The sequence below is a fragment of the Phasianus colchicus genome, chromosome 8 (assembly GCF_987193195.1).
Source record: "Phasianus colchicus chromosome 8, bPhaCol1.hap1.1, whole genome shotgun sequence".
NCBI lineage: Eukaryota > Metazoa > Chordata > Aves > Galliformes > Phasianidae > Phasianus > Phasianus colchicus.
In genome coordinates this window covers 33328198-33348721 of record NC_143443.1, presented here as the reverse complement: position 1 = coordinate 33348721, position 20524 = coordinate 33328198, and the positions used below count along the sequence as shown (strand labels likewise).

General features: G+C 41.1%; 1 protein-coding gene across 4 annotated transcripts in view; it reads left to right on the top strand.

The window, feature by feature from the left end:
- The window catches only part of C8H10orf90 (chromosome 8 C10orf90 homolog), a 62501-nt gene that overhangs the window by 7445 nt on the left and 34532 nt on the right, over positions 1–20524 (top strand). The window contains exons 1-2 of one of the 4 annotated variants that reach the window (XM_031597313.2): positions 11193–11530; positions 11968–12066. The exons of 1 other annotated variant lie outside the window; for it this stretch is intronic. In XM_031597313.2, the coding sequence (XP_031453173.2) occupies positions 12027–12066 (40 nt within the window). In that variant the 5' untranslated portion in view covers positions 11193–11530; positions 11968–12026. Of the gene's footprint in view, positions 1–4844; positions 5126–11192; positions 11531–11967; positions 12067–20524 lie in introns of those variants that run through there. 2 more of the 4 variants (XM_090145650.1, XM_031597315.2) reach the window with 2 other exon arrangements.

The window sequence follows — 20524 nt, the reverse complement described above, 5'->3', positions numbered from 1 at the left end:
TTAACCTTTTTGAAAAATTCTTAAACCAGCATCGTGTATTTCACCATTGTCTGGTGATGAGAAATTGAGATAACAACTGTTAATCTAAATGCTAATATGTATTTTCTTTTACAGCTTTGTTTTTCTGTTCCTTAGCTTTCCATTAAAAAAATCAATGTAGATGAACATAAGCACTGGTCTCGCATCCTTCAGTGCCCAAGTGAACCTGGTGACAGGTACTGACAATTGCTAGGAGCCCATCTTATAGATAGGGAACCCATCTTATAGGTACTTAATATTTGTTGGCATCCTGTCATAACCATTTTTAATGACTTTTGGACAGAAGAGTGGTTCAGTTCTGCAAGATTTTTGATATCACAGAGATCATAACTTCATGAACGAGGTAATAATTCAGCGTGCTCAAAAGGAGTACTTTTTGGAACAATTTCAACTTTGTTCACTTAAAGGATCTCAGCTTTTATTTACTTCTCTGTGTTTTAGAACAAACACTGGCTGCACTTCATGCTTTCTAAATATCCCACAGATTTCCTCTATCAGCTGACATTTAGCTGTTGTGCTTAGCGAAGATTTCCCTCCTCCCCTCCACTGAGATGTGTAGAAAAGGCAAGTTATCAATATGCCTTCCACAGATTGCTCCAGAAAAGGCTCAATTTTAATCATTCAGTGATTGCAGCTTGTGACAGATGCAGGAATCCCTTGGGAAGAAGAAAAAAATGCACATATGAAAACATACGCTGTTTTATGTTAGATTATATCTTGAAATGCTGGGATATACTGTATTCAATCAGCACATAACTTTAATTGTTCCTATTAAGGAAACTGCGAAATGGAAAAATAACAGCAGCTTCTGATGTATGTATAAGGATGCCTGACCCAAAACTTGCGCATAGCAGGCACAGAAGAGTATTTATTCGCATTATGCCAGTGGATGTAGAATGTGGAGAAGGAGACTAACTGATACCTAGGGGAGGCAGAGGAGGAACAAAAGGCTCAAACAAGCACTGAAAACATGGCTGGGAGAAGCCCAAGGACAGGTATTGCAAGCACATGTCTGGGCTGAGCATCACCTTTGAGATGACACAGGGAGGAGAGTCCTTGCCTTCATCATCACAGTATCCCTTTACCCCAAATCCACCTGCCAGACACTGATGTTCTCTGTCTGCTGCCAAGCAATGCTTTAAAAGAAGCACAGCCACTTCAAACTGTTACCAGTGATGTACTGTAGGCATGACGTAGTGCATCTCATTCTCCTAGTGGATATAACATTGCTGCCGTATATTATTGGTGATATTTGATGTACAATGCAGCTATATTTAATTAGCCAACTAAAATGCATTTCCTGCCAAGTGGATGGTGGGCAGGAAGGGAAATGTCTTATATCAGAGTGAATAAAAAAAGCAGATAATACAATTTAAGACAGAAATTTAGTACATTAATCCCTGAGATCCCCTCAAAAGCTGTGGTATCGTGTAGCGGAGCTCTCAGAATACAAACCAGCCATCTAGCTGTAAAAGAAATCCCTCTAAAAGGAAACAATAAATGATATCACGTTTTAGAACAGCAAATTCAAAGTAACCTAAAATTTAAGACCTAAGATAACACAAAGCCTCTGTTGGTGTTATGTTTAGGAAAAATGTTCCTCACACAATGGGACAGAGCCTTACCTTTAGCATCACATTCAGCCACACCCAGCAAATCATCCCTGGCACTTCCCTGCCTGCACCAACTCCTTGATGCCCACCTTCACAGTGGCAGTGACTGCTGGTTAGGTAAGATTTGATTTTCTCTCCGTGAAGTCAGGAGACCACGGTTTGCTGGCCAGAAGTCCGTGCCAATTCCTTGACTCTTCTCTGTGTGGTTGATGGCAATTTCTATGCCACCGTGCTTCCCAAACCTAAATCTCCTTCAGCATCATGCAGAACCCTTCCCTGGTAGCTCCTCACAGTAGCTCTCAAGTACTTCTCTCCAGTGGGATGTGGGGGCTTTCTTGGTTATTGGATGTGGGAGGAAGATGTGGCAACACAAGCCAAACATCACTGCAGTCCCCTCTTTCTCTTGCCTGTAGGAATTTAGAAGGGCTTGTAAATGGGTCTCTGAGCCCTCCTCCATAGAACTAGAGAGGCTTCTCTTCCTTGGTTCATCAACAGGCTGTGGGAAGGGCCTCTATCTGGGGCTGGCACAGATGCAAAAGTATGGGACCACAATTCCTGGTCAGGGCATATCTGAATCCAAAATAGTCCCTGAGAAAGTGGCACTGCCCCAGGTTGAGGATGTCAAATGCAGGCTGGCAGGCTGGGGCAGAGCTGTTTTGGTGGCTCCTTTCTTGCAAGAAAACTTCTGCAGCTGCCTACATTACACAGAATGGAGCACGAAGTCCTATCCGAGGAGAGAGGAAAGCAAGGAAAGGACAAAGTGAGCAGTGGGCTTGTCCTTTATCCAGGGTAAAACTGCCCTTCCAGACATCCCAGCTGATAGGTGGTCACAGCAGGTTACTGCACGACTTGGCCTTAATCACACGTGCTCATGCTGCTCTGCCTCTGCCTTGCATCTAAATTCTCTTTTATTATTTCTAAGGTTGCTTCCCTTCCCCTTTGTACTCCTCGCGTAGCAGCAGTGTTTCAGCTTGTTTTCAGAACCCAGCAATAATATTTCCTGAGACGATTCATTTCTTTAATTTGTTGTTGTTCTGGTGCCCAACACTTCCTGAACATACAGAGCTCCCCCCGGACTCGAGAGCCTCTCTGCAGTACAAGCATCTTCGACAGTTTATTTTAATCAGGGCTACTGGAATTCTGTAATACTTCAGGCCAATTTCTACAGTAAATTGAGCGCATTCAGCACAACCAAGTGCAGCCAGCGATCAGACATAACTGCCAGCAGTTTCACACCTTCACTACAGAATCCTTGCTTGACTCCATGTTCCTGGAAACCCATTTTTGCCGTCACTGTTTCCAGCAGGAATCTCTCAGTTGCTAGGGGAAGGAATTTTTTATGCACTTCCACATGAAATGTTTTTAGCTTGTAGTGGAGAATTACCCATCCAGTATTCTGGTTAATATTTTCTCTATTAAAATGGAAGGACCAGAGTGCAGTGAGAAGCAAATCTCTAGAGGTCTGGAGGCCAGGTTTGATACAGGCACTATCCAGGCATTCAGAGTATGACTTGAGCCTGTGTCTGCTGCATTTATTTGCAGCTCTGACAATTACAGGCTGTCACGGGAGACTTCCATTTCTACTCCTGACTCAATTACCAAGTCTTATGCTTCTTGTAATATTACCATTGCTGTAAATAAAGCCAAATTCATTCTCTGTTTTTTTCACTCTTCTAAGGAAAAAAGAAGTGGCTGATTTCTAGCAACTAGCATCAAACTGAACCCAAGCCTCCAAGGGCCTCTTGGTTGCTTGAGAACTAAATATATTTTCAGTAAATTTGTGCTTATCGATGCTCTGAATTTAAAAAGCAAAATCTCCTGTATTTACTGTTCATTCCCAAATTCTCACTACATCACCTACTACACGTACTCAAACAATTTAGATACCCTTAAAATGTTACAGATGAGAATCCATAGTAAATGCAATGCTTAAGCATACGTTCAGATTATGTAGCATGTTACTTTGCTTTCCATAATGCCTTCTTTTTTGCATGCAGTCTAGCACTTGTCTTCCTTTTTGGCTGTTACTGCATGTTAAAATGATGTTTACATTAAACTGCTCGTGACTCCTGGTCTTTTTCTTAAGTGATTGGTTGATTGCAGCTCAATAATGTTTGAGTAGTTCAAATTAGTTTTTGCAGTTCGTGTTTGTAGTGATCTGAGCCTGTCTATATACAACTTCTGAATTGGGTCCAATTCCAGGACTCATTAAGAATGCACATATCAGGCAGGCCCCAGTTCCAGTGTAAATGCTTGCTTTCTCTCATTGTCTCCCTTTCCAGCTGGGATTGCAAAAGCTGACTGCAGGAAGAGCAGCTACAGGGGATCATCCTTGGAGGTGCTCTCCTAGTGAATGAAAGCCCGCTAAGCCTGGGATTCCCAGACTGTGAAGTGCACACCATAGTGCTATTAGAATATTTTAAGGGTTGCTCTCATGCATCTGTATCTTGTCCTTACCATGTCCCTATGGTTTTACCAGCAAGCACCTCCCAGCTCAGCTGAGCTTCCCTGTCTCAGGCACTTATCCTGACCAGCTGCAGGGCATTAGGGTTGATACAAAAAGAGGCATGACTGGTTTCCCTTCTTGATGTCAGGGGTTTTCAAAGACTAGAGTGCAGGAGTGGAGGTAAGAAGGTTTTAGGTGGGAGTGTGCAGCTTTTGTGCAGGTACACATATGCCTCTGAGTCACAGAGCCTGTATCTTCTTTTATTGAGTTAACTTTGGGTGATAATGCAGTGTTTGTCAGCAAGATGGAATCCTCATAGAATAAACATGGTTTTCCAAGCCAGGATGTATTTGGTGTTATAAGACTTGGTGCTACTGGTGTGGGTTTTACAGCAGCAGCCCAAGCATTCTGTTCTGCTGCTCTAGGTTCTTATTTTACTTAATCTACTTTATTACTTTTTGTAGTGCAAAATGCATGAGCAATCCTTGGAGCAAAGGCTTCCTTTTAGCAGTGGGTTGCCTTCCCTACTCCTTTATATTCTTTCTTTTGCCCTACGAACCTTGTGTTGCTTTCCCTGGCCCACCCTCCAGCCTGGCTGTGGGTTTATTCTGGGAATTGGGAAAATATACTTTTGAAGCTCAGGTCAAGAGTCCATCTACTGTTTGTTTAGCCCCTTTAATGAATCATTTACTTTAAAACGGAGAAATTAGCTGAAGCACCAGGCACAAAGGTGTGGTTTTGAGCTGTGGATCCATGGATGCAGCTCACAGGTCAGGTAGGGCTAGAAACTGGGGGAAATGCTTCAGCACAGCACTGGGATTTAAAATTGAGGTGTGGTGGTGAGCGGGAGCTGTACAAGAGGATAACTGCTTCATAAAGATGAATCTTCTTCCGAGGCAATGGCTCTACACAGACATCCAACTCTGCTATGCGCTGCCATGTGCCAAAATACGCCAAGATCCACCAAAATTCAAATAGAAAATGCTGTATTTATATGGAGATCTCACCCAGGTTCTGCTGCTTCACGGTAGGTGCTGGTGGGGAGAGGTGAAGTCTGTGGGCAGGCAGGGCTATCATTGATGCTTCATACTAAGAGGGCTCATTAACTCCACAGTGCCATTTGTGAAGATGAAAAGTCTTCTTTTCACAGTGTGGAAATTTTAACTGTGCCCCGGCTAAAGATTACCTTAACCTGCTATAAATTGAGCTGTTTCACTAATTGGTTTCTTGGTTCATTAACCAAATTGCGTGTATGAGGGAAATGGAAAAAGCTCGGAATGAATTTCCCTTGCAAAACTTAATTTAAATGGTGAATAATAATCACATGTTGAACAAAATATGTTATGTGAGTTGCAGCGATGGAGTTAATTTTGTTACTTCGAGATGTTTTGCCACCCATAAAGCTTCCTGGGGAAAATGATCCTCAGCTGTCTCATTCTGCATTGTGTGACACCAGGAAGTCACTACAGTATAACGTAGTTATGTGCAATTTCATATAGAAACACTTGGTCTTGGGCAGTTCCTCCTCATACACTGCTCGAAGTAACGAGATAACAGAGATAAACAGTAATAAACTTAAAAAGTCAGCTTTACTGCAATGAGTGTAGTTCTGTATTTCCACCATTGGTACTGAAGTAAGGAAAACAGGATGTGTCCTTGGTTTACTCTTTCCAATGCACTGCACACAGCTAAAAATCAAAGATTAACTCTGAGCAGCTAAAGCGAGCAAATCCTACTAATTCATCAAAGCAAACACTGCAGAATTTAATCTGTTTTATGAATTTTCTGCCATTGATTGTTATGGCACGGTTGGGGCACAGGAGGTCATTTGTGAACACTGAATTGCTAGTTGTGTGACAGTGAAAAAAGAGAGCTAAAAGAAAGGTTACATTACAGAAGATGCTAGAAGCAATTTTTGGAAGACAAATGTATATCATCTAAATTAATGACGGTAAACCTCCAATTAGCTGAATGTTGATGCGGAATTACAGCTTTATAAGGTAAATACATGTTTTCTCAAGCCGAAGGGTTGAGTAAGAAAATATTTAGCTTGCAAACTGTAATAGGGTTATAGGTAGATGAACATTTTCTGTGACTCGGGGCATGGTGACCTCACTGCTGACAAATCTGACAATAACTGCATTACTGCTTCCCAGCAGCCGTACAGACAATGCCATTTATGACCCTGTTCTCTGGAGTATCCCCCCTTTGTAGGGGAGGGAAAAATCCTGACTGTGCTGCTTTGTTTTTCAACAAACAGCTTAGCTTTTGTGTTAGAACAGAGGTTTTTTCTTCGGCTCCGTTTAAGAAGTTTTGGCACAAACATGTTTAAGGTGGGACCTCTAAACTTACTTAGTTTACTTTATTGAATGCCTCTGAAGACATATGTCAAAGCTGCCCTTGTTCCTTTTTTGCAATTTAGGCATACTAAAATACTTGAATTATAGAGTTATTAGGGCAATTTACTCCATGGAAATGTTGAAATTTTCATGCAGGTTGCTTTTATGTGGAAGGTGAGGTAGTCTCTCAAATGCATCCTCCCGCAGTAAAACACTGCATTTGCTGGCATTCATGAATACTTGCAGTTTACCTTTTGGCTGTGTGTAGGAGTCTGAAGTCATTATGACCTTGAATATTAGCAAGGAAAAGATCCCGCTTGAAAACCAACCAACAAAAAAGCCACTTTGGCATTTTCTCTTAAGGTCTTCTACACTTCCTATGCTGGAGCATAGAAACCATAGGAACTCTACAGTTCAGCCCCTCAGCCCCTTGAATATTTTTAAATGGTATCCATAGCCACCCTGATAGAGGCACAGTGATGGGAACATACCCAATGCTAGGTCAGATCCAGTTACATCATGATCCTTATTCTGGCCAAAAAACTGAGGGCAAAGAATACCGCATCCTTCTTGGCAAACCATCCTGGCTTCTTCAGCCAGGGATCTTCCTGAGTTTGGAGCAGGCTCTCCACTGTCTTGATTAATGCCAAGGCTGGACTTACCCTTCATAAACTCGCCTAATTGCTTTTTGGAATTTGTGCTCTACAACGTTGGGTTTGTGTCATTTAGGTTCACAATTTAATTGCGTTGTGTAGGAAAAAAACCATCTTACAGCGTTCATATTAAACAGTCTGCCCAGTAGTTCAGCCCCTCAGGGCTCTCCCCGAGCATCTTTTGAAAGCTGTTTGTGATTTTCATTATCTTTGGTTTTAGATCTCTGTCATATCATGCTTTTACTGGCAAATCCCAACTTATTAGTCTCTCAAGGTTTTTCAGCAGTGGACCCTTTCCTGGGCCTTTCTGGGTCAGTACTGTCCTTAATATACTTCTGTATATTATACAGAAGTATACATTATATAGTATAATATACTTCAGCATGGAAATTGAGTTGAAGGAGTTGTTGAGGTACATTTTGTTTATTTATGTTGCTTACTGTATATTTTCCTTGTTCTTGGCTCTGCTCCTTTGTCAGCCTGGTCTTCTGCCATTTCTTTATAATTCATACTATGTTGGTTTTTTTTTTTTTTTCATAGTGTCCTCTGATTTACCTTAACCCCATCATATTTCTGGAATGGCCATGATATAATTACCCTCCTACCCCCCTTTGTAAAAATAAACATTATTCAGTTCTTTTATACCAATTAGAACTTGCTTGGGTTGCTATTTTTATGCTGCACATGTAAATGCAGTCTTATTTGTGTTGACTATTCTTTGCAATTTTTTTTTTTTTTAACCCATGGAATTCAGTGACATGTCTTTGCTTTGTGTGCACTTCCATGTCAGGTGCCATTGTGTCAAACTGCCTCTCTGCTGCCATGTGTCACACAGCAACACGTAGCAGAATGTTGGCTGGAAAGTTCAATCTCTGACATTGTGGGCCATGATAATAAGATAGGAGGTATTACTTTTGGAGCAACCCTTGTATACACATCAATTTTCTGCAGATTTTCCTTGGAGGAGGAGGGAAGGGTAGGCATTCAGGGAATGGAAACTCTCACCTTCAGGGGCATTAGTTGTGCTGTTCTATTCTGGTGTGAATGGAGCCATGTGTTCCTTGCAGGCCTCCTTGGTGCCTGAAGTTTTCTCAGTAAAGCTTTTATCTTTCTTCTGCATTTCCCTGCACAGGGACTGCTCTGTTGGGGAGGGATTATTTTTATTATTATTTTTTGTTTAATGAAGGCTTTTGTCCCACTCTGTACTCCATAATCTCCCATCCTGTCTCTCAGATCACTCTTGTTCTGAAGGCTCCGAGTTGCATTTTCAACCCACGTAACCGAAGACAAATAGCTATATGTTTCTTGACCCAGATCAGAAGCTAGACACCAACCTGCCTTTTCCTTAATTCATTTTTTCCTTGCTTTGATCCCCACTGATGTTTATTTTACATTTATAGCAATCTCCGAGACATTTAGCAAAGGCTTTGGATATAAGGTGAATTCTGAAATCCATAGCTTCTCCTCATAACGTGGTTTTGAACTGAAATCCTCTTGAAAGGTCACTTGAAGTCTTGAAATACTTGAGCATTTAGATTGTTGTTGATTTTTCTAATGGTGATTGACTAGCCAGCAAGCTCTTCTACTGGAAAACAGAGTAAGTGTATTTTGTATTTTCTTTTCTTGTAAAACCCACTGGAATTCACACAGAGGGTGGTGAGGCACTGGAACAGGTTGCCCAAGGAGGCTGTGGATGCCCCATCCCTGCAGGCATTCAAGGCCAGGCTGGATGTGGCTCTGGGCAGCCTGGTCTGCTGGTTGGTGACCTGCACATAGGAGGGGGTTGGAACTGGAACTGGGTGATATTTAAGGTCCTTTTCAACCCAGGCCATTCTGCGATTCTATGAAATTCTGTCGTATTGGTGCTGGTACAACTGCAGTATGTACAGATGGGTGCTCATGGAAATGACAAGTGTATGAGGCTAAATAGTTTAGAAACTGTTGTGCATGGGAGAAATCACTTTGTATGCACGCATTGTAGTTAAAAGAAAACGCTGTATCTAAATGTTTGATGACTGATTCATTTTCACAGAAGATAGGCATGGCAGCATTTAAGTTACAATAGCTGTGTGCATCCCCAGTGTCATCCTGTGGTGACTTTATCATTGGCAGCTTGTTTGTATGGGGCTTTCAAGAGAATAGGCTTGCTCATCATACTGATTACATGGTTTTTAGTTGTGCAGTTGACTGTGGATGTGTTGTATGGGATAATTAATTCATAGCTCGAGTCTTGGTTTGATATCCTTTCACCAAATCTGGCTGAAATAAGGATTACCAAATTCATGTTTCTACAGGTAATCCCAAATAACACATAATTTTACAGGCATTTTGTGATGGATTAAAACACTGAATTGACTTGGGGTGTGGGTGGGGGAGAGAGGAAAAACATTACCATGTTCCACATTCTTCAGTATTTTTCTCATTTCAGCATTCATTTGTCTATGTGTGTGTTTGATGCAGTTCTAATTAGTCTCCTTTAAGCAGCATGATGAAGTGTGTAAATTTTCATGTGTCATCTTGGTTACTGTTTCCTCTTTGAAATCAGTATGTCTCCGCTGCTCTGCTTTTAGCTTGTCCTTAGAATACTTTTCCATTTAGCTTCCAGGCTTTAATGATCCAGCTTTGCATTGAAAAAATGCAGAGTATTCAGTTATCATAGAAAAATGTTAATATCAGGTGGTGACTTTTTTTTTTGGGGGGGGGGGGGGAGAAGATAGATCATTGCTCAAAATTTAACTTCAGGTTTTTGGTTTCTCCAGTACAAAGGGCTAAGTCTCTTCATGAAAATGACAATCAGAAGCACTTTTGGGAACTCAGAGGCAAAAATAAAACAGTTCAATGTATCCCTCTTTGAAATGCTTAGAGTCTGGTTTTTGTAATGAGTGACTTTAAAGAAAAAGCACATTCTGTGTCTTTTCTGGAAGAGAATTAGCTTTATCTAAGGCAATCAGCTTTTATTATAATTTCTGCATTTGGAGAAGCAGGTTTTAAGAAACCTACTATTTTGAACTTTTTGGTGTTGGCCACAATTAAATAAAGCCTTTTCCTTTGAAGAACACTTAATGGTTCTTTTTATGTCTGTATTAAATATTCTGTGGTACTGCGTAGTTTCGTACCATCTTCTACTTGGCAGCCGCACAGTAGCTGTTTACTCACTGTCTTTTGATTAATTCTCTTGCTATTCCAGCATGTAATATACCTCATTTGTTTAGAGAAAGGGAATACATTTCATATTTAAAAACCCTTTTACTGCAGTTACTGCATCTTTGCAGATTTAATTAGGTCTCAGTCCCTTCCAAATCATGCAAGTCAAAGGTCCCGTCTTACTTGTCCCTGGGGCATCGTTACAAAATGTCCCCAGATGGAGTCTAGTTTCTAACTGATGACTTTACCATATAGGGGCTAATTATTTCTAATCTTACACATTGATGGGACTGTATTTTATGTCTCTGAGCCACTGGAACTGTTAACTGCCAAATTATCCTCCACTGTAATATGCGGGTTATGTCTCCATAAAATGGACCGACTTCACAAATGACAATCCCTTCCTACCAGGCTCTTGCATTTTGAGCCGTAATTATTGCTGGCACACAGCTCCATCCGATGAGCCCTTGCTAATCTACATTATTATCTGGGATAACCGTTAGTGCCTGGCTGCAGGCACAGGCCTAGGCTCTGCTCTATGGGGCAGCCGCATGGCTGTGCTCAGCCCAGCCTCCGACTGCTGCCTTTCCTTTTTATGAGCAATAACCTCCATCGGGTCTTTAAAAGAAATGACTCAACACTTTCACCTTCTGGAAGGAAAAACCTGTATTTTGAAGTCTATAACGCATGAAGGTGTCGGAAGCCTAATCTAGTATAAGCTGCCTTCAGTCAGCCCTCTTAAGCACCGGGAAAGAGAAATGAATATCTAAAAAGCACCAAATAGCTACAATTGTACTTGGATTTCATGGCTGTGTGTGATAGAGGTCAGTAACATAAAGCTGTTTATGTCATCACAGAAAGCAGTGCCTGTTATCAGAACTTGCTGTAGGCGAAGGTATTGGAAACTCCTTATTTAAGTGACCCGCTCCATTATGACTTCACTTTGCACATGTGGGATTCCTGCCCTGCTTCTCTGTCACTTCTGCCCCAGCCCATCGAGCTGCTTTTGGGCTTGGCTCTGCAGAGCAACAGCATAAAACGATGATAATTTGGGTTTGGTGTCTTCCAGTGACGGCAAACCAGAAGCTGCGTTAGGAAAGCAGGGGCCTTGGAAGATTGGACTTTGGAAATACTGGGCTTCTGTCTCAGTTGGTTTCAGGGAAGTCAATAACGCCTTATTGATTTAGAAATTACTTTTTAAAACAACGGACAGTGCAATCTGAAGGGGAGTGAGCCTTGCAGAACTTGGTGTTACCCATGGGCTGCCAGCTCCAGAGGCACTGACTGCTAACCAAGGTATGGAGGCGTCGCTGCTCAGTTTGGGGACTTATCTTAGTAAAGGAAGATTGAAATGCAAAACCCCGCCATGTAAATGTGGATTGATAAACCTTCCTTAAATGCTGAATGAAGTAGATAATTCTGTATTTATATACCTATCAGCATTAATATTATGGCCAATGTGTTAATACCAATGTCGCTGTAACTAATGCGACAATACATTTAGAGTAATAAGATAGTACTAAATCACTGTGACAGATACTAGACTGACCTTCCAAAATAATCCTTTCGGTCTAGAGTATGAGCAACATCTTTGCCCTTTTATTTCAGATAATATAAAATCACCCGCTGATATTTTTGTTCATTTTCATGATAGATCACTGTCACCCCACGAATCATCCCAACAGTGCATTTATTCATTTTTAAGCATGTCTTAATTTTTTTTTCTTTAAAAGAAGTTCAATATCCTGGAAGCCTGTGATTTGACTTAAGAGTGCTGAGATGTTTAACCCAAATGAGCATGAATTTGAGCGTGCTGTTGTCTGCTGCTCCAGGTACCTTTGCAGTGCATTCATGTGTAGTGTTGGTATGTGCTCTAGGGTTGCAATTAACAGAATATATCAAGCAGTGTGCAATTGCTTGATATATGTGCAATGTCCTGAGTTTGCTTTTTCTTTCTTGTATTTGAACTTAGTGTTTTGAGCAATTAAAGCAGATCATGAATCTTGTGCTGATCTAATGTTGGATCCAATTGGTAGGATTTCAGTAATACTTTGTAAGTACTTTGTAAATACTTCAGTTGTAAAAATGGGGCTTTTATTCCCAGTTCTCCTAAATAATGCAGCACTCCTTAGAATCAATACCTATGTATACACATCTGTTTATCATTCTCACTAACCAAATTACATGAATGTATCATGGTGAACAAACCACAGCATCTTTAAGCTCCAACAGGAGAATAGATGTCTGTGGCTTAAAACAAATGGTGCTAGTTTGCAACCCTGCTCGTGTCCTCATTGCAGGGCTGCTGTCAGTGTGCTCTCAGCACAAATTCATGTGTGCCCTAGCAAAGGGTAAACTGTTCTCTGTTTTTCCTTTGGACTGAAAAGTCAAATCAAGATGACTTTTTGGATTAGAAATGAAAAAACCTCTAATGCAAGCAGCTGAATAATAGCTTAAGCCACTCCCTGCCCTATAAAACAATGGAAAGCAGTAGAAGTAACATCAAATAATCCAATAAGGACATCCACCCTAACCTGTCAACCCCCAACATTAAGAAGTAAAGATTATGTTGTTGTGCTGTCAGAAAGGGAAACAGGGCGCATGCTTCTTGGAGAAGTGAAATCTTTTATTTCTAGAAAGGGGTATAGTATGGTCTGGTTAAAAGTGAAGTGCTTCACTCTCACATCTACCTGCAGTGGTTTTGTAGTGTCTGGACAAAGGGCAGAGAGGGCTGAGAGTTGTATTTTCTAAAGGATTCAGATACCAGGTAGAAGGTACACACATTAACTGAGTCAACGTGACTGGCAGTGAGTAACCCATGGGCACAGTGTATGTGCAAGTCCTTCACTAGAAGGGCATGTTAATAGTTGCAACTTACTACAGGAAAATACAGAATGTTCCAAAGATGGTGGTTTTTTTTTCTGTAGTGCTTTCACTTAGGGTTAGAGCAGGCAAGGATGGAGAGTCATGCTGCGTGGTGTGATGGTTCCACAAGGAACTAGCACAAAACAAAGCATGGAAGCCCTGAAATACGAATGATGTGATGACCACAGCAGTATGGATAGAATCTTATGTGGAGTCTTATGTCTGACCCAAATTTCCAGTCTTCCCAGTAGAAAATTCCACCCAATCTCTCACTTGCCAGGGTGTATGGACTTGTAATGGCTCTCTGCCTGAGGATGAATCTCCCCCACTGCACAGAGGTGCTTGCTCTTGGCCTGAGGTAGGGCAACACCTGGTACACAAGAGCCAACCAAACCAAACATTGCACTGAGCAAAGGGTGTATCCTGCGTGGGAGCTCTTAGCATCTCTTTTGCTAAGCTTGAAAATGCTCTTTAATGTCCTGTAGCTCATTCTGCAGCTTCTTGTGGGAGAGTTTAATGGTAGCTAATGTTGGAGAGAATGATAGTGGTGACCAAGAGGTTTTTGAAAGCGTATTCAGCACAGTCTGTCTTCTCTAACTGCTGAGTGTGAAGAGACTCTTGGGATCAATTCTCATCCCAGAGCACCCGGCAGAAAGACTGCAATTGAGAGGGGCCAGGATTTGGCTGAGGAGCTGGGATGGATGCAGAGTGCTGCTGAATTTTGTAATGGCTTATGCACTGGCTGCAGATCAGAGATTGTTGCTGAACAGAGCAACTGCAGGACAAACAAAGTGGTGATGGTAATCATCCATAACAATTTAATTCTGCCCTTGGTAGATGGTTACTTCAACGTTTTGTTATCCTGGCCTAAGCTGTTCAGTTATTGCTTCAGATCACATTGTTCCAGGTATTCTCTGCAGTAAAATGTAGGTTTCCAATGCTGTGTCTATCATAGTAGGTGAATTTAGGAAGACAGCTACTCCAGTTATGGTGTGCTCTGTGACTTTAAACAGGGCAGACGTTGTACATTATTATGTCTGAGGTGCAGCAGTACTGAGGTCAAACAGCTGCAGTATCATCAGGTCAGTCTTCAGCATTTCACTTTATGGTTTTGAAAGTCCTCTCAGATTCCATAGTCTTAGCATGAGCTTTCTGTATTATTTTTTTTTAAGAGAATGGAAACAAAAAGATGAAATTGAAAATACAGGCTACCAAGAAAGAAGTGGTTTTCTGAGGAACAGAGCTGATGAAGGCCATGAGTCAGTACTGGTGCTGCTCTCTCCTCCCTACATCTCCATATCCCACTTCATCTCTCCCCATTGCTTCCTTGTTGCTCCTGGACACGATCTGTGGTCCCTCTGGCACTGTGGGTGAACTCAGTGGCCAGTAGGAAAGTGTCAGTCAGTTGTGAGTCAAAGAGAAGAGAACCAATGAGCTGCTCTCTGGGGTGGCCTCTTGTTTCTACAAAATCATTTCATCTATTTATTTACTTACTTCTACAGTGAGATAAGCTATTGACCCTCCTGTCACACTGGTTGAAGCAGCCCATGTGGTCCAAAGTCTGAGGTTGGACAGATGGATGGACTGAACATAAATCAAGTTTGTTCAACTTAAAACTGGATCCAAGTAGAGAGTACAGTAGAAAAATGTTTTGTTTTGTCAGCTTTATTTATATTTTTCTGTTATTTTCAATTGATTCCCTGGTAGTAATTAATTAGGATAAAAGACAAGCCTTCTAAAACATAGGGACAAATTTCATGCAAGCATAATTGTGCCTTGCTATCCAGATATGTATTTATGGATGTAGGTATGTGAATGACTTTATTCACAGGAGTAGCTCCTGGGAGACAACTACTGTGAATATAACTACTCACCTTTTGAAATATTTCCCAGATTGGTTTTGCATCAAAAGGTGTTGGGGAGTTCATGTGCGTGTTGTGAATGTAACACCACAGAGCAGGGAAATTGCTGCAAATAAAGCAAAATGCATTTTCTTACCCATCTGTTGCAGATCTGATGTTGCTGAACAGAATAATTTGGTGGAAAAGCTTTTAGTTGTGCACAAAAAAAAAAAAGGCATGTACAAACAACCAGGAGTTTTGGGTTGTTGCTAGGCAGCAGGTTATTTCTACTGGGGAAAACTACTGGGTCTGGCTGGGCTGCTGGGGCTGTGGGTGCTGGTGGATCCCATTCAGGTGATGTCTGCCACCAAAAGAGAGCCTGAAAACTCTTAATATCATTACTTGCCAACTGGTACTTAGGAAACACTAGAAGTTAAGGTTCAATTCTGCACCGTCCATTTTTTTAACGGAAAGACTTTCTTTTATAAAAAGCAATTGCCAATTATCAGTTCTGTTGAGCCTAGCAATGCCCTGTTTTCTCTTCCAAATACGTTTCTACAATCTCTAGAATGATCTGTGTTTCTAAACCTACTGCAAAGGAACTCAAAAAGGGTGATGTGTATGATCGAACAAAGCATGGCTGCATGGTAAAAATGCCCTATAAACAAAGATTTGTTTTACTGTCCCCTCAAAAGGTAAATGTAGGTATTACCTCACCAACTGGAAAGTTTTATGTGGTAGAATAATTACCACGTTCAGTTGTGTGAAGCGTGGTTAGATTTAGAGTTGAGGCAAGTCAATGGCGACTGAAAACAGTGGGAGCTGTGTACTCTTAAATTATGTAAAATAAAACTATTTGCTTCATCACTGAGCTAGAGCCTTGGAAATCTAATTTTTTAGGCTTTGCACTTATTTAAATCCTAGCTATTGTGGGTTTTTTTTACCCTGTGAGCACTGAATTTTTCTTCTGGTTCTAGCCTACTGCATCCAATATAATCAAGCAGTTTCTGATGCCTGCAATCACATCAGTTAGTGTGAATGACTTTCTAGAAAGAAATAATATCTCAAGTATTATACAAAACTGAATGCTTCTATTATACAAAAGTAACATGAAATGTCTGTATTAAATCTGGCATGACTGGTGCTGCACTGAGTTGAGTTCCATTGTACAAACCTTTTAGTGTCAAATTTGGCTCATGCAAACATCCTGTCTTTTTTTGTTGTTTTGTTTTTGTTTTGGAAACAGAGTTGGACTAATATAGATGTGTATTGGAATCAATTATCTTGATATCTTGACAAAAGCGTCTGTACCAACAGCATCTATCACTACTGTATTAAGAGTATTAACAGGAAAGAAAATCAATAAAGCAAAATCCCCGCAGCAAGGATATATATAAAGTCACAAAATGCATGCATAGCAGATAGTGCACAGGTTTTCTCTTGTCAACTTTACGGTTTCTTATCTTAAAGTTATGCTCTCAGAAAAGCAGGTGAGATGTAAGAAATATTGAATTACTTCTAGCTCCTATTATGCATAAGCAGCTTTAGGCAAATGCACAGGGTTTATAATTGCTACCAGTTCTGAGTAACACCAGTGGAATTTTTATTTAGAAAACTCATTTATGCCATAACATTTTGTGTATGTTATGACCTCTACATGAATACACATAGTAATGCTAGAATAACTGCTCGTAAATACACTTCTTGGCTACAATATTGCTTTTCCTTTGTTTGCTTATGCATAGTATTTGTTATGTTTACAGTCACTGAAGAATTTTTTGGCTATCTTTAAACATTCTTGTGCCTTCACGAATGGACATGGTCACTAAAATGTAGATGCCTTGATAAAACACTGGGGAAGGAACTTTGAGAATGGTAGAGGGTCCCTTCTAGTACCTCTTTCTGCATGAAATGTTTCTATTACTTACGTCTTATATCGACTTATGTCAAATAATGGTACAACAGATTCTGTGGGAAGACTCTTTTTTTGGGTGGGGGGAAGCAATCAAACCACGGTTTTGACAACAAACCGAAGTTGTCATCACTCTTACATGTTGCTAGTGCTTTCTCATGCCTCTTGCTCCATTTTGGGGATGGAGCATCTTGTACTGGAATCGGACTTGAAAGGGTTTCTCGTAGAGTGTCCTCATCTCCTAAGAGAGTTTGCTGGTTGGTTGTTTTGCTTTGTGTAATCCTCTCAGGAAAACTTGTCTGAATTATATAAAGTATCCACTTCTCAGAATCCCAGTGAAACAAATGGTCAGCATTGCTTTTCTTTTAGCAGTGTGAAGAGAGACCTGTCTGCCAGTCATCAGAGTGGGAAGCCATGGAGCTTTTAGGACTTTGCTTCTTACTTACCCAGCACTGGGGAGCTCAGTGACTCACCCCGTATCCCAGGTTCTTCCTTATGCTCCCATAGGAATGAATATCTGTGACGTTTATGACACTTCTTCCATTTCTGCAATGAAAGTACTGAAGAAAAATAATGGAAGAGTATGATTTCGCTATTATGTGATATTATCCTTCATCATCATCCAATCCAATTCTCTGTGCCTCAGATATCCCTCCTCTAATAACTTCTCTTTGAGCTTCCCCATTCTATTCCTACTATATTTTATAAAGATCTCTGAAGGGCTCCAGTAGGGAGCTCCGATGCCAGACCGTGTTATTTAGGCTGAAGAAATGGTATCTACGTCAGTTTAAATCTTCGTGTGTGCTCCCATTTGAGTCTTTGGCCTGAGTTATGCCCACACAGCTGGGCTTCAGCAGGTCTGGTGAGTTAGTTGCTGCTTCCGGGAACTGAGATTTGTTAGTGTAAGTTTGTGCTGCCAAGAGAAACCTAGAAATGCTTTTATCCCTGTACTACTGAAAATTAAAACTGCCGCTCCCTGCCGCCCCCCCCCCCCCAAAAAAAACCCCACAACCAACAAATATATACAAAGTAAACAAAAATCTTGGTGGAGCCAAGGCCAAAAGAAATGAGAAAAGTAAAGAACCTGCTTTGTTAGCTCTGTGTGTGTGTTTGTGTGATGGATATGCTGGGGGAGATTCCTCGCTTTATTAGGTGAAGATAAAAGAGTAATAGCAGTGTATAATGAAAACAAGATATTTTTCTCTTATGCATAGGTGTCAAGATATAATTCCTGTGCTCTTTCTAGCCCCCTGATGAGCACCTTGCTTCTAATGGCATGGATAATGAGAGATTTACGACTTCTGGCTTTTTGATAGCAGACCAGAACTCATTTGTCCGTTCCGTGGTGGATCCTGTAATCATCTCTGCAGGCAGTCAGCTACAGCTTCAAGGTGTGCAAGCAGGGAAAGATAATTCAGTTAACAAATCTCATGATGCTACTTCTAATAGAAGACAATCCATCCTGACATCTTAAAAAAATATTTCTCTATTTTGTTTACATAATGAGTCCTGTTCAAACCAAAATGATTTCAGGCAGTATTGCTTAGTCTGATTTGAAAACCTTCCCAGCACAGCTACCTTAAAATACTGTTATCTTTGTACAGCTGTATTGAAACGCTTTCTTTTGTGGCAGTGTACTTGTTTGTATTGGCTTTGGCTTTTTTCACTGCGAGAAAGATTTCAAGAAAAGAGCTGGCAGCTCCTTTCTCTCCCTTTAAATCTCTATTGCATTTTGACCCCCATTGTAAGTAGGTGCCTGGTACTTGTAAGAAGAGTGCAGCAAAAATACTGTAACGGGACTGATGTACTCTCCCTCTGCCATTCTCTCTTGATGGGTGAGTACAGCGTGGTTTCTGGCTTTGTTTGAGCTTTCAGGGTGGCAACACGTGCTCCTTAAGTATCTTCACTTAGGAAAAAATTGCTGTCTGTTCTTACATGAAGGTAGCTGAATGTCAAATCCTGAGGAGATGAAAATCAGGTGTATTTTTATGAGAATACGTGAAGGAAGTAAAATCCACGTGTGGCCATGAGGTCGCCTTCCTTCCCATCCATGCCTGTGCCCCATCTTCACTGGGGATGCGGCCCTCAGACCATCAACAACACAACACCCCGCCTCCTCCTAAGTCTTAGCATCACTTCTGAAGTCTTGGAATAATGTCCCTAAAGGATGGCGTGACTGTGCCCATGCCAGCACCTTCTGGAGACACATCATGCTCTCCACTTAAAAGCAAGCTCAACATTTTCCAGTAGATCCCCTAGAAATCAATTTAATATCAGCAGGGACATAAGTACAATGAGGGATTTTCAACACTTATCCATCTCTACTTTTAGTGCTGTGCCTGTGAGCTGTAGCTTGGTTGTTGGAGATTTATTTTAGAGTTGACATCTCTTTGCCATTTTATGATATTGTTTCTTTATGACACATGAAGAAGACCAGGAGAAGCAGATTTGGTTCTGCTGTTTATTCTGACTTGGCTTTCATCTTAGGCATTTCTATAATGTCTTCTGGATGACTCACTTCAGATTTCAGGAAGTGAATAATGATCTCTTCCAGCCCTTATGGAGAGGGAGAGCAGTGAATCTTTAATGATGACTTTGTTTTCCTCGTGGCTTCCTCAGGTATTTTGAATTAAATAAGCCATAGAAAAATTCAAATAAATACAGTGTTTTAAACAGAGTGAAGTATAAATGAATGCCTCCAAGTTGGTTTTCACAATATGGTTTATCTGAAGATAACTTAATGTAGGAATAATATGTACCAGAAAAAATAAAATGGGCTTAAAAATGTTTTAAGTAATGCTGAAGGTGTTGTATTAACTGAGTGATTGCTCTTATGCTTGGTCCTACAGTCAAGCCATCAATGTCCTTTAGCTCCCAGTCCTAAGGGGGAAATCTGAGTCTCTGGGTGACTACTGGACCTGGGAGGAAACCCAAGACTCCTTGGAGGTCTTTTAGATGACGTGAAAAAGATCTAGAAAAACAATCATTTTTCAGTTCTCCCCTTCTTGTACCACTGTGTATGTTCTGCAGAGTTGTTTTATGGCATTTTGAGGGAAGTTCAAGGAGTTCATTTTGAGGTGATGCTGGTGGCACAGACGGGACCTCAGACGTGATCAGCATGGGTCTTTGAGCAGAGCAGAAGAGATCAGAAGTGCTGACATGAGTTTGAAATTTGTCAGCATATGAATAGTAAATGAATAAAATAAGCAAACTTTCATGACAAAAACCAGAAAGGAGGCCACGACCAGCGCTCTAAAGTGATTCCAGCCCTTTGTGGTGTCACTCTGGCTGTCACCAAAGGCCACCCCACCACAGCAGCCTGCAGGATTTCCAGCAAGGACCTGAAACAGTGGCAAAATGGTATTATCTGTTGCTTGTTTTCATGTATGTCTTGAACTTTGTGCAAAATCTTTTTTGGCTGCAGACCAGAATGCCCTGTGCGTGCTAAATAATCACAGTGCACTATTTTTCACCAGCACCCTCACCTTTGCAATTTATCTGCAAGCTGAGCTCTGAGTACATATTTTCTGAATCATTATCTGAGCTGGCTGCCAGTTGGCCTGAGGCAGACATCCAGGCACTCGAGACTGGGAGAATTGGTTCCAGCTGCACTCTGTAATTAGGAAAACCCTGGTCTGTAGCCGGATGTCCAGATGCCTTGCCAAGGAGCAT